The following is a 14527-nucleotide window of genomic DNA, read 5'->3' as shown; positions in this document are numbered from 1 at the left end:
ACTTCCAAACCTAAACTGGTATCTACATAGTCACCCATTCATACTCCACCCCTTAATTGATAAACTCAGTACCAGGAGGCCTGTGTTTAAGACAGCAGCCCTGGGAGATGGGAGGAGCAGAGATCTCTGCATTCAGTCTGAGGATCAAATGTCCTGTATCAGACTGAGCCATGAGTGAAAACAAACCTTTATTATGTTAAGCCTATGAAATTTCTGAGTTCGTTAAAGCTTCTATTCTTAATTTTCCATACTGATTACTAAGCTAATATCACTCAGCCCTAAATCCGTTCTCCTGTATTCTACACCGAGATGCTGGAGCTGGGAGCCTTCAAACCAGATGTCTCCTTTGACATTTACTTCTTGGTCAGGTTCTGCCAACGCTAGTGCTAAAAGAAACCATTAGACAAGAGGAGAGAGAGGACTCTGTTTCTGTTAGCGTTATCCCACAAGACTTAAGTCGGCAGTGGAAGGTGGGTCCAGTTTCTAAGCTTTTTTCACACACCCTGAACTACGTTTACTGCACCAGCCCCTTCCCCCCACTTGAATATATAAGGATTGAGAAGTGCATCCCCTTCAGGAGTCTGGGTCCTAGATCTTCAGGGTCCTTCCTCTGAGCTCCAACGTTCCTTCATCAGCTGAGAAGCATCCCTCCTCAGAGTTGGGGTGCAGTTCTGAGGGGTCCCTCCGTCAACCTTTTAGGTTTGAGTAGCTCTAGTCTCCTCCCTGTGTGACTCCTCTGTATGGGTGGTTGCTACTTCTTGAAGTTACCAAACTTGTGTACCTTTCTGACATTTTCAATCTTCCAATAGCAGATTAAATAATTTTTCACATTATATATTGTTAAAATTGCCTATTTCTGTTTTCTTGACTGTACCCCAACTTTTATAACTACCCGAATACAGAAATCAGTTAGCCAGAGTCTGTGCTACCATAAGAAAAGTCTAAAATATGTGGCATTTGTTTAATGTTTAAGCAACGGGGAGGGAGGAAACTGTTTACAAAGGTAGAAAGCTATTTATCTGCATGATGTTTGGGCAAAACTACTGGCAAAATCTCTATTTGAATTAACTCAAGAGGCAGACCCTGGGCCTGCTGGGCTGGCAACACTCAAAACAGATTGAAAAACAGAACTTAATAATGTATGTTAAGTACTATCAGCTACATTCAGCAAGGTGTTACAGAAGAAGTGTGAGCTCAGGAACTAAGCGGCTTGTGTGAGAGCAGATCTGACCAGGAACAGAGAGAATCCGAAAGTTTCAAGGTTTGTTGGACCCAATGCCTGATTTCTTCTAAACCCCAACTGGTAGACCTGCCATTGAAGTGAGTGTTGAGTAACAAAGGTCCAATGAAAAGTTACATTTGAATAAAGTGACTCAAGGCTAATATGATTTTCAGAGCTGACACCGAGTGGACCCTCTCAGTTGAACAAAGCATCTCTGGACAAAGAGGTTAAGGATGTGGTCCTCCTGCCTGTTCTTCAAGATACGATCATGCTGAGATAGAGACATGGAGAACTGGAAATCAAGGGCAACCAAGATAGAACTCTGCTAGGCACACGGACTACCGGAAAGCAAAGAGATCAGAGCCCTAGCAGATTGCAGAGGATGGTCGTACTGAAATACCGTGATTCCAGCAGTATGAGCCTTGAAATTCCTAAGACTTAAAACAACTCTTGGTTCCATAATTTTCCCCAAACAGGAAAATAAAATATTTTAAGGCTATACAAGTTTCATTAGGCACTTTGAATGTGGACAAGGAGAATAATAGAAAAGGAAGAACTTCCCAGAGGGTGTATCCAGAGGCTAGAGGAAAGCAGGGACAAGGGAGATCTCCCAGGGAGCAGGGTCAAAGCCAATTCAAGGATCCTGTCAGGGAGACTTGACAATGTCTGTCCAGCAGGAATACACCACTGGCTTCCATGTACATTTAGTTCTTTCTCTGTCCAAATATGAGTGTTTATTGTGGTTTCCCTTTTCCTACTCCTCTCCTTCATATTGGATATATATGTATGTTGGGAGCTGGTTGCAAAATATAAATCGTTTATTTATAGGTGATTGACCATCATCATCATTAGATGAGGACAATGAATAACCAGAGACCATGAATTTGAACTGAATCCAGTGACTGAAAGAATGTTTAGTTATCTCTCTTGGAAAATAATAGCCCTTCTTAATGAAAGAGTGGAAGCGTGACATGAATGTTTGGCGACCACAAGAGTGGACTTTGGCAGAGATGTCCTTATCTGCTTTTCCTGCCCACATAGCTTCCTGATATTCACCGGCCTCCCTTGCAGTTCAGATGGGGCTATGAGACTAGGTTGTGGCAAATGGAAGGATGTCTACACACTTCAGGTTGCTCCATAATAGCTCACGCACAATGGACAGCATAGCCTTTTCCTTTCCTCAGTGACCTAAGAGGCCATGTACTTAAGAAGGCAGCATTAAGAAGAGGGATGGAGTCTTTGAATAATCAGTGAACCTTTGACAGTGAACCTCTAAGGAGAGCTGCCCAGACACATGAGCTATGACATAAGAAATATTTTATTTTTCTGAGATTTGAGGGTTAGGTTCCAGTGACTGAAGACTATTGCCCTAATACAGCATGCCTTACCTTCAGAAGCCAGGCTTCTAGTAATCCTAGAAGTGACACTTACTAGCTAAGTGACACTGGGAAAGTCACTTAATTTCTCTGGGCCACTACACATTTGTAAAATGAAGCTACTATTAGGTTACCCAAAATTATAAGAGAAAGGCCAAATGTTGGCTCAAGATTTTTTTTAATGGTTTTGATTTATGGTTCTATGAAATAGTAATTAAGCACTAAAGCCACTCTAATGAGATCACAGAAGTAATATTTTTATTTAAAAAATTTTAGTTGTTGCATGGTACCTACAAAATCCAGCTTTATGTATAAATATTGTGCAACATGTGTATTTAAATGGTGTTAACTCATGCCAAGCAGTTTTATTGAAAACGGTAATCTACAAAAGAGCATATGACTGAGATGGAACACTGCAGATAATAATTTCAAAGAATCTATTCCCTAGAACTTTGTCCAATCACATTGCATACTTTCTTCATACCCTCAGCCCTCTCCCTACAGTCTAAGATGATGGAATTAAACAGAATTCCCATTTCTATGTTTTATCAATTGAAAGCCTATTCCTTTCCATGGTTTCTCTTGAAATTCACTCTATAATGTTTGCTCAGGACCATTGTTTTTATGTAAAATGATAGAAATTATCAAATAACTCAAAAGTAAAAAAATAAACCTAAAACCTTTGCTTATATTTAATTATATGTTCATCAACTAATAAATCAGGCTAATGAAAGTACGTGTTCTTATAAAACGGTAAAATAGCAATTAAAATACAACTAACATGTCAATTTAAAACTTAGAGATTGAATGGAATTTTCCTCCCTTAAATCAAAATGAAGTATGTTGCAGCCAAAACCTAAACAAAGAACTTATAAAACTCCTTTTGCTAATGAGTTCTCTTTTCCTAATCACTGGGAAATAAAAGCTAGCTAAAGCCGAACGTGTAAACTTAACGCAGAAAACAAAACAAGAAAGAGTATATTATTGATCTGGTCTTCAAATCATTTTAGCAATTTACGATTTTATATCAAAATTATAATTTTTTGAATCCTATATATTCTAAAAATGCCTTTAAAAAGGATTCAATATAGGAAAATACAGAAGGTAGGATTCTGATTTTTCATTATTTTTGGATAACGGTACTCGTTTTCCTCCAATGATTCCATTACCGAAGTGTAGAATGCAAGGTATAAACTTTAAATATCTCTGTAAGGTCCCTGACATAACGGACGGGCGATGTCCAAAGAAACAAAAAGAAAAAAAAAATTGTTAATCTGAATTAAACTCTAGATTCTATGAAATTAAGATGTTTTTATTACTACCCGTTGATTAAGCGACGTCTATATGAGCAATATAATACATTGCAAAGCAGAGAACTATTGAGGAAGCCCTCCCCGGCCCCCTCCCCATTCCCTCCGCATCCATTCACACAAGCCATTGGAGGTACCACGGCTGCACTCACCAGTGTGGAGGTTTGCGAGGCGTCTGCCCATTCCTCTGAGCCCTCGGGGGTCCGCGTGTTGTTAGGGATCCTGCGAGGGTTACGCGCTATCGCTTCACACCAGCCCAGCATTTTCTCCTTCCTCTTATCCCTTTTCAATTTCTGAAATTCTGAAAATAATTTACATTCCCTGAAACAGGTCACTTGTTTTAGATGTCTGTTTTTGGAAAATGTACATCATTGAAATGAAATAAGCAATTTAATGTAATATCAGTGGAGGCACTTCATTTTAGCCAGGTGTTATAGGGAGGAAAAGAAGAATACGCTGACCATTAAAAACCTCAGAACCACAGGCAATGAAAACAGTACACGTCTACTCAAAGAGCCTAACGTTTTACACGTCAATTCGTGACACTTTTAGATGGTGGGAATTCCTTGCATCAGGTTCTAAGTTATTTTCAAAGATCGGTTTCTAACAAGAAGTTCTTACCTTGAGAGCTAAGAACAGACTCAGTTCCTGATATATCTACATATTTCAATATCTAAAATTTGGCATAGCTTTTCAGCTGAATGTCCTACAGATGCAGAATGAATTGAACGCAGGCCAGTGATGAACATTACTCATTCTGGCAGTGGCATGATTATCTCTCTCATAAAATTCTGCCAACTAAAGAAGGAGAAATTTTAGGGCAAGCATGGTAAAATTAGTATATGACACCCATCACCAATCTATTAAAATAATAATTTAAAAAATATCCTTACTATATCATGAATAAAAATATTTCACAACTCTTTCTAGCTTTCCAGAACTTCCCATTTAAGGAATTTTTTTGTTTGTCTCTGAAAAAGTTATATCAACAATAACTTTTAATGTAATGAAGAAAACATTGTTTCCTTGTAAAGTTTCACAGCCTAGTTTTTCCACTCCACCACCCTCAGTAATTAGAAATAGTTCATCGCAGATCTTTAGTTAAATGCATTACACTGTCAATTAAATATAAAAAATAATGTGGAGTAATTATTTTTCACAGTATCCAAAGCAATTAGCAATCTGGTGGTTTATAACATTTCAGAGGTTCAAAATAGCACATTTCATAGGACTAATAAAAGTAACATTAAGAAAGGTTGCATTAACGGATTGATGAGTTATTACTGTAAATGACAAAATACTCAAGTGAAATGGATCTTAACAATGTAAATAGGAAATTATTTCTAAAAAACGTTCATAAAAATTAAGTCTAAGATACTCAATGGAATGGCCTTTTAAATAAGACTGGCAATCTTATATGAGTGAATCATTCATCTGAGGTGCAGGAAAATGGGGAGGGGAGCTTCAAAGCAATTGTGTGAATGAGCAACAAATTATTAATGCTTGCCTTTTCAAACACATTGCTTGAGATTTTATTTGAAAACTCTGATCTGTGTAATGCAAAATCTGCATCTCCAACTAATTTGCATTCCACAGAAAGTAAATATTTCCACATTCCTGGTACACAGTATCTTGGTTAGTCATCAGTATTTAACTACATTTCTTGAAGTGTACTAACAGTAAATGTAAATGAGTAGCTTTATTCAAAAGCAGGGAGTGAAATGATACATAACGACCAAAACAGTTTAATCAAGTACAAACAAATGTCCTACTTGTAAGTCATTTGGCAATTAAAAAAAAATTTAACTCCATAATTAAATATATCACTTTAGTGCTTATAATAAAATGTTGAATTCATGCATGAATAAAAAGCATAATAAAGTAGCCCACAAAAATTATATCATCAGTACCCATTCTGGGATATGTTTTTAAAAGCAGTCGACTTCTTATTTCCTATTCAGTTTCTGAGATTAAATAAAGCAGTTTAATTTCATTTGTAGCCTTCTCTTGTGATGGTGGTGGTCATAGCTATATTCCTCCTTATTCAGTCAACATTAATCCTTAAGTATTTCTTGAGCCTCTACTATGCTGTAGGTACTGAAGTAGGCATGGAAAAGCCATAAGAGGAAGATTACTTTCATTTTTGATTTGAGTCAGATTCAGTGCAATATTCTCTAGAATTTTAAAATCCAAGCATAACTAGGATCTTCCTGACTCCCTAATTTTTGAATTTGTGAACTTATATGCTCAACTTCAAGGTGACTGTCTGCCCCTTTTGATCTTAGACGTCTCCCCTGAAGTTTGCTTGCGCAAACCATCTTTCTGAACTGTTTTGTTGAACAAGTCATCACGACAGGGCTATTAAACTTTGGACTACACCTGCTGATGTAGTATAATAAAACGTCAGCTGCGTTTTAGTTTTTTTTTTTTTTTTTGCATGTAACAGACATTATCTTAATTCTAGGATGATTAACTAGGTTAAATAATTCAACCAGTTAAAATACATACTCTTTTTCCCTAAATAATGTGTTAATAATCATCATCGAATATTTACCATGGACACTGTCCTGTCTGTTGTGGGAAAACAGAAAAGAAACATGATGCATGGCTACGGCCTGGAAGACTGGAAAGCTTCTCTTTGAACTTGGACATATTCATAGGAATATTCACAAAGAAAGTTAAATGTGTGAAATGACCAGAGCAATCTAACTAGACAGCATCACTTCACCTTTTATCATATGAATGAAGAATGTGTGAGATTATAATAAAGACCTCTGATGTTTACATGACTACATCTGGACATTCACATCATCTGATAAGAGAAAAGCTTTGTCTAATGACGTGCTCAGTATAATATGCATCCACCCACTTTACTAGCTACTTTTGAGTTGAAGCATCATATCTGAAAGAAACCAATGTTTCAGTGGCCTCCAAGGAAGCAGCACAGGTGTAGGTGAGTTGAAAGAGAGGGAGACAGGGAAGAAAGGAGAGCTCCACTGCACCATCCTGTAAATTCTGTGGGGAAGAGACTGTGACAGTTGCTAAAGATAATATCTTCTTCTCTATTATCACAAAACACTCCGACTTTAGGTTACACTTCACAGCGATCTTTTTGGCAACATGGATGACAAAGTAGAAATTCCAGAAACAGTTTAGGTTATAGATTTGAGACAACTGAAGGGTTAATAATGGTGACTGCTGAGCCTCTGAAGACCAGCATTCTTCCTACACAGGTCTGGAGTGCTCATCATATTCTGAGGTGTAAGAATATGCTGTCAGTCAGAAGGGTGGGCAAATTATAAGCATTTACAATTAACCCTAATGCACTTTAAACTGTAAGTATCACTAGTAATATATCAGAATGGAAACGTGGTCATTAAGTATTCATGTCAATTACCATCTAACCATTGAACCAAGCTAATATGAGATGCAGCAATGAGCAGCTTATATAATGATCACGGGACACTGAGATTTAACTAAGCTTAATTTTTAATATGCTACCCCTACGAGATATTTAATTTAATAAATAGAAACACAGTGCATTCTCTGTGAACTAAATTGACAACAAATTAAAATTAGGAAGAAAAAAATGCAGGGCAATTGGGTGTATGTCATAGAGAATAGTTACTTTTAATTCAGAAACATTTAGCAAACCCTTCCTTTGTGCCAGACAGTGTGCCTGGAACTATTGGTAAAGGGATTAAAGCGATCTGGAGTTCCAGGTAGGGGGGAAACTGACAAGTCAATCAACTTCTGATAGCAGTGCAATGAGTACTATGAAGACCTTGAGAACAGATGTTTGACTTAATATCAGCTGAAGGAGACCACTGATTTTGGACAACTCTCCAAAGAAAATACTATTACAAATAACTTACATGAAAATTAAAATTCTTACTACTCCAAAGGCTGCCACAACCAGCTTTGCTACACAACGCTAGGGGGCCTCCTTCCCATTGTAATCCGTGTAAATGGCACTGCGCTCCAAGGGGTGCGCTCCACATAAGCGCCACGTGAGTGGCGCTCCTGCAGCTATGCTGCCTGGCGGAAAGAAAGCCCAGCTGATCTCTCTAGGTGAGCTTATTAAAATTACCTTACTGTACCCCAAAACTAATATAATTCAGCTAGTGGGAAGCAGCTGCATGGCACAGGGTGATCAGCTCAGTGCTTTGGATGGGATAAGGAGGGTGGGAGGGAGACGCAGAGGGAGGGGATACGGGGATATATGTATATGTATAGCTGGTTCACTTTGTTATACAGCAGCAACTAACACACCGTTGTAAAGCAATTATACTCCAATAAAGACGTTAAGAAAAAAAAAGAACATTTTCTTCTCACAGAAAAAAAAAACGCAGTTGCCTGCCTCTACTTTGTCTGTCTACCTTCTCAACTCTCTCCTTCCTAAAACATCGCCCGCTCCCTGCCGCATCCAGTAGAGTATAGTTAAGGGCCTGGTCAAGTCCTTCCCTCTTCACCACATACATGGAACTGAGAAAGTCTCCCCCACCTCCTCATGTACACCACCATCCTCAAATTGGTAACTTGAGGATAGTCCTTGTCTAAGAATTTGAAAGGATTTTTCAAACGAAAATTTTAGAGATTTGACTATATATTTCCTTAGCTAAGTGTCCTTAAGAAATATGTCTCAACAATGGAACACTTTCCTCACCCCGCCAGAATGAACTTGAAGATCGATCTCCATTATGAAAGAAACAACTTGCAAATAAGAGAAGGAAGGGACAGTTAAGAACATGCTTCCCTTCCTCAGTAGGCTGCAATATCTCTGAGAATTAATGTTTGTTTTTTGAAAAGGTGCGTGTATATGTGTGTGTGTGTGTGTGTGTGTGTGTGTGTGTGTGTGTGCTCCAAGAGTACTCCCTAGACCCTCAGAAGACTATAACATACATGCCTAAAAGTCACACCAACTGCTACGCTGGATGCCTGCGTGGCTGTTTTGAAGCGCTCACACACAACTGTGAGCTGTCCTTGAAGACATGGAGTCCTAACAACCATCAAGAACTGCCTGCTGGGAAGTCTTCAGACCAGATGGTCTTTACACTAGGTAACTATTTATTAAATTTATTGCTATGAAATGGAAGTATGTACTGAGGGCCTTCTGATTTCTATGAGAAGGGTGTGAGGTTTCTCAAATGGACAGAGAGGTTCATAGCTGCCTTCTAAGATGTGGAACACTAACTGATATAGAACCCAATAAATAACTGTTGATAATAAAATAAAGGAGAAAATAAAGAAGAGCTCTCCCCTTTTGAGTAAAGTTAAGAAATGGGAACAACCATAACGTGACTCATAGAAAAGGTTTAAATTCTTAAATGCTTTTTTGCTTGGACTATAGGAAAGATACATTTAGTACATAGTTTTCTTTTTAAAACTCTCCCTCTACCTTGCAATCCCTTTTAGAAGCAGCCATCTTTCTGTGAAGTCTTATAAGTTACTCTAGCCTTGTGAATGAAGAAATGGCACAGAAAAGGTAAGGGGCTCCTATCCGCCCTCTGTTGGGGCAGTGCAGAGAGAAGGGTTTTGAAGAGACAGTCTTGGTAGCAGTATGAGCCGTAACACTGAGGTCATTAGTAAAGGGGGAAGGGGCAGCTTCCAGGTCAGCAACCTTGGGAAAACTATAATAGCAGGGACTACTCCAGTCTTAATACAGACGCAGATGAAGGGAAGGCCACACACACATTTCCACACTTTAGTGATGGCTAAGAAGCCTCTTTATGAGAGGGTGGTAGTCACTCAGCCCTTAGCACATAGGTTGGGCCAATCTTCGAGACATCAAAAGTGAAGTGTGAGGGACTTCTAGTTTCAACACTGACATGTAAAGAGTGTAGAAATCATCACTCCCATCCTTACAAAAAGATAAACCTGAACAAACTGAAAATTAATGATATTTCTTGGAACCATCAGAGAATGAAGTTGTAATAAAAAACTACTACCCCCAAATATGGAGAGACAGATGCCTACAGAGACGCACGGCCAATTTCAGAATACATGCAGAGAAGCTGCTAGAACCATAAATTGGTGTTAGCACACAGTAATTTTGATGTATTATTGGAGGCACAATATGGCCTAGCTTAAGAAGAAGAACTTCCTGGAGGCTGCATTCTTAGTGGAGGCCCCAGAGTTTCCTGGGTCTCACCACCAGGAAGCTTACCTAGATCTCATGAACAGCTGAGAAAGGTGCCACTCTGGTACTACTAGGGAGAAGGGAAGAGTAACCATCATGAAATGCCCTAGAACACTCCTATACAAAGACCTATTCTGGGCTTCCCTGGTGGCGCAGTGGTTGAGAGTCCACCTGCCAATGCAGGGGACGTGGGTTCGTGCCCCGGTCTGGGAGGATCCCACATGCCGTGGAGCGGCTGGGCCCGTGAGCCATGGCCGCTGAGCCTGCGTGTCCAGAGCCTGCGCTCCGCAACGGGAGAGGTCACAACAGTGAGAGGCCCGCGTACCGCAAACAAAACATAAAAAACAAAGACCTATTCTTCAGGGAAAATATCTTCAAAGAGTCAAACTAACCTACCTGAGTGAAGGGCACTGTTCCCACTCCAGGTATTTCTAGGCTTCCTGCCTCATCTAAGGTGGGGAGGGAAGCTAAGAAACACCTGTGAAGGCCATAGCCCAGCAACACAGGCCCACTAAGACTTGGAGATTTAATCATACCATTGTAGAATACTTTCCTTCTACTCTATTTTCCCACCATACCAAAAGGGCTTCAGGATAATACTAGCAGATTATAACCGAAAGCACTGCAAGATACTAACCCTCTTGGAGGAGGAGCACATAGGGAAGGCTCAAAGCCAACAGACAAACACAGGATGCTAGAAGGATCTGAAGCATCTGGTAGTGACAGCAAACATTAAATACACCCTATTTCTAGCCAGGAAAATAGAAACGCAAAGGGTGTTTACTTCAGTTTCTATTACTTAATACAACATATGTGACTTTCAACAAAAAAAAATTAGAAAACATACTAAAAAGCAAGAAAAAAGTCTGAAAAGACATAAAAAAGCATCAGAACCAGATTCAGATATGAAAGATACTGGAATTATCAGATAGGGAAATTTAAATATCTATAATTAATGTATTAAGGGTTGTAATGGAAACAGTAGACAACAGACAAGGACAGGTGGGTGGGGTAAGCAGAAAGATAGAAACTCCAAGAAAGAAAAAAAGGGAAATGATAGAAATCGAAACACTGTAATAGAAATGAAGAATGTGTTCGACAGGCTCATCAATAGACTGGAAATGGCCAAGAGAAGTTATCAATGAGCTTGACGACAGAACAGCAGAAACTTCCCAAGAGAAATGCAAAGAGCATGAAGAATGGGGAAAAAAAAACCAAAGAACACCAGGACATCCAAGAACTGTGGGATTATTTCAAAAGATGTAACATATGCATAACTGGAATACCAGAAGAAGAAATAAAGATAACAAAGAAGGAGAAGAAATATTTGCAGGATACAAGGTTGATATATAAAAGTCAACTGCTTTCCTATATACCTGAAGGCCTATATACTGTCAGTGGACAACTGGAATTTGTGAAAATCAATACCATTTTCAATAGCACCAAAAGAAATATTTAGGTATAAATCTAACATAATACTTAAAGAATCTTTGTGGAAAACTACAATATCTTGATTGTAAAAATCAGAGAACATCTAAATAAATGCCAATAAATTCTGTGTTCATGGACGGGAGGACTCAATATTGTTAAGATGTCAATTCTTCCTAACTTGAGCTACAGCACAATCCCAATCAAAATTCCAATAAGCTGTTTTGTAGATATTGACAAACTTATTCTGAAGATTATATGGAGACGCAAAACACCTAAAATATCCAAGGCAATAGTGAAGAAGAACAAAGCTGAAGGATTCACGCTACCCAGCTTCAAAACTTAACATAAAGTTACAGTAATCAGGTCAGAGTGATATTGGCAAAAGAATGAACATATAAAACAATGGAACAGAATAGAGAGTCCAAAAACACTCAAACAAACTCATAGTTATTATTAATTCATCTATGAAAAAGAGCAAAGGCAACGCAATGGAGAAAAAATAGTTTTTTCAATGAATGGTTCTGGAAGAACTGGACATCCACATGAAAAAAATCAAATCTAGGCACAGAACCTTACACATTTCACAAAAAATAATTCAAAGTGGATCACAGACCTAGTTTAAATAAAAACTATAAAACTTCTAGAAGAAAACAAAGGTGAAAATGTGAGTGACTTTGGCTTCAGCAATGAAGTGTTAGATAAAACACTAAAATCATGATCCATGAAAGAAAAACTGATGCTAGCATTTATCAAAATTATAAACTTCTATTCTCTGAAAGACTTAAGAGAATGAAAACTCAAGTCATAAACTTGGAGAAAATATTTGAAAACTGCTTATCAGATAAAGGACTTGTATCCAAAATATACAAAGAGCTCTTAAAAATTAATAAGAAAACAAACAACCCAGTAAAAAATGGCCAAATTATCTGAACAGACACCTCACCAAGAGGATGTACAGATGGCAGATAAGCATATGAAACATGCTCACCATCATATGCTTTAGAGAACTGCAAATTAAAACAATGAGATACCACTACATATCTATTAGGATGGCTTTGAACCCAACTGATAACACCAAATGCTGGCCAAGGATGCAAAGCAACAGCAACTCTCATTCATTGCTGGTGGGAATGCAAAATGGTGCAGCCACTTTGGTACTTTCTTACAAAACTAAATATTACCATACAATCAAACAATTGCACTTGTAGCTATTTATCCAACTGATTTGAGAATTTATGTTTCCACAAAAACCTATACACAAGTTTTTCTAGTAGCTTCATTCATCATTGCTAAAAGCCGGAAGCAACTAATATATCCTTCAGTCAGTGAATAGATAAATAAATTGTGGTACATTCATATAATGGTACATTATTGAGAAATAAAAAGAAATGAGCTATTAAGCCATAAAAAGATTCATAAATGAATCTTAAAAGCATATTGCCATGTTTAAAGAAGCCAGTCTGAAAAGGGCTACTTTATGTGTGATTCCATTTATATGACATTCTGGAAAAGACAAAACTATAGGAACAGTAAAATAATCAGTGATAGGGCAGTGAAACTATTCTGTATGACACGGTAATAGATTGTGGGATTGTGACAGTCTATAGAATTTCACAGCACAAAGTGTAAACCTGAAAATGGATGCAAATTAAAACATGTCATTTAAAAGGTTGGGAGATCCCAAGATGGAATGTGAAAAATACAGTCTAAATACGTGACAAATGTATGAAAGGACCTCACCGAAAAGCATGAGGGAAAATGTGCTGACCTAAGTACTTTAGAAATAGTGGAATCTATTAGATTAAAGCAAAAAAATATTGTACATCAGCACTGTGCTCTAGTTCATATAATATTTCCCCACGGAAGTACGGGTTGACAATTCTGACACAGCTTGACAGGTATGCTGGGATTGAACAGCTAAATAAGTGGTTGGCAAGTAAGGAGGGCGAGGTTTCTCAGTGTTGGAGTGGGAGGTTACAGATAAAGAGGGGGAGAGCCTGTGCCCAGCAACAAGAGAAGCCACTGCAATGAGAAGAGAGCACACCACGGTGAAGAGGAGCCCCTGCTCGATGCAACTCGAGAAAGCCCGTGTGCAGCAATGAAGCAACCAAAAATAAATAAACAAGTAAATAAATACTTAAAAATGAAGAAAAAAGGCCATACGGTTCTAATATTTCATTGTTTAAACTTGCCATCTTCATTTCTTTAAGTTCTTAAATAACCAGTAATAATCATGGTAAGTATAAGATTTGTAAGCAAAAATTTTTAATATTAAACATATGGAAGCCTCTTTGTGGATTTCCTTTCATATATGAGGTTAATTGAACATAGAGTGTCCATAATACAGTAGAATTTATTTATTTTTAACATTAAAATGATTGCATATGACCTAATCAGAATTACATTTCAGTGTCAAAAATACGATGAGTATGCTATTGTATACCCAGTCTTATTTTTATCTTGGACACTTGACCTGACTAATAATTCAGATATCGACTACCAAGATTTTTTTTTAATAGTACAATTATTTGCCACAAACTAATTTTTGAAGTTAGAAATTTTGAAGGGAGTTATTTTTACCTTCTTAGGAGAAATAAATAAATAACTACAAGAGAATGGCAGAAGAGTATGTACTACTTGTTTGGGATTCAAAAGTGACCACATTGATTTTACCCAAATTTCCAAACAAAATAATCACCACTGGGTTGAAAATAGGCTAACTTCCAGCCTCATCTCTCTAGAAATGAGGGAATTTAGTGAAAGAGTGAAATTCATAAAATTGAGTGCAATGCCTTTGAAGGATACATTTCGCTATGTGCATCAGACATGTCCACTTCCTCAAAAATTCTATTTACCAAGAGCATGAAAGTGAGATCGTATAAGAATGAAAAACAAAACAACAAAAAAGGAACTTTGGGTTTCTTGAGTAGCTTTATGAAGACATTTAAAGGTGTTTGAATAAAATATGGGTTTCCAAAGTTTTCCAGTGTGAAAACATTTTTTTATCTATCTTTTTATCATAAAAATTTAGCAAACCATTGACTTAATA

The 14527-nt window shown here is 37.7% G+C and overlaps 1 protein-coding gene across 6 annotated transcripts in view; it reads right to left on the bottom strand.

Moving 5' to 3' along the window:
* MARCHF1 (membrane associated ring-CH-type finger 1) overlaps positions 1-14527 on the bottom strand; it is an 839495-nt gene that overhangs the window by 321337 nt on the left and 503631 nt on the right. For 4 of the 6 annotated variants that reach the window (XM_060299840.1, XM_060299838.1, XM_060299839.1 and 1 more), the window contains one exon: positions 4061-4209. In XM_060299840.1, coding sequence (XP_060155823.1) covers positions 4061-4171 — 111 coding nt within the window. In that variant the 5' untranslated portion in view covers positions 4172-4209. The remainder of the gene's footprint in view (positions 1-4060; positions 4210-14527) is intronic. The other 2 variants (XM_060299842.1, XM_060299837.1) reach the window with 1 other exon arrangement.

This window comes from Globicephala melas, chromosome 5 (assembly GCF_963455315.2).
Source record: "Globicephala melas chromosome 5, mGloMel1.2, whole genome shotgun sequence".
NCBI lineage: Eukaryota > Metazoa > Chordata > Mammalia > Artiodactyla > Delphinidae > Globicephala > Globicephala melas.
The sequence above is the reverse complement of the archived record's forward strand: the minus strand, read 5'-3'. Positions and strand labels throughout refer to the sequence as shown.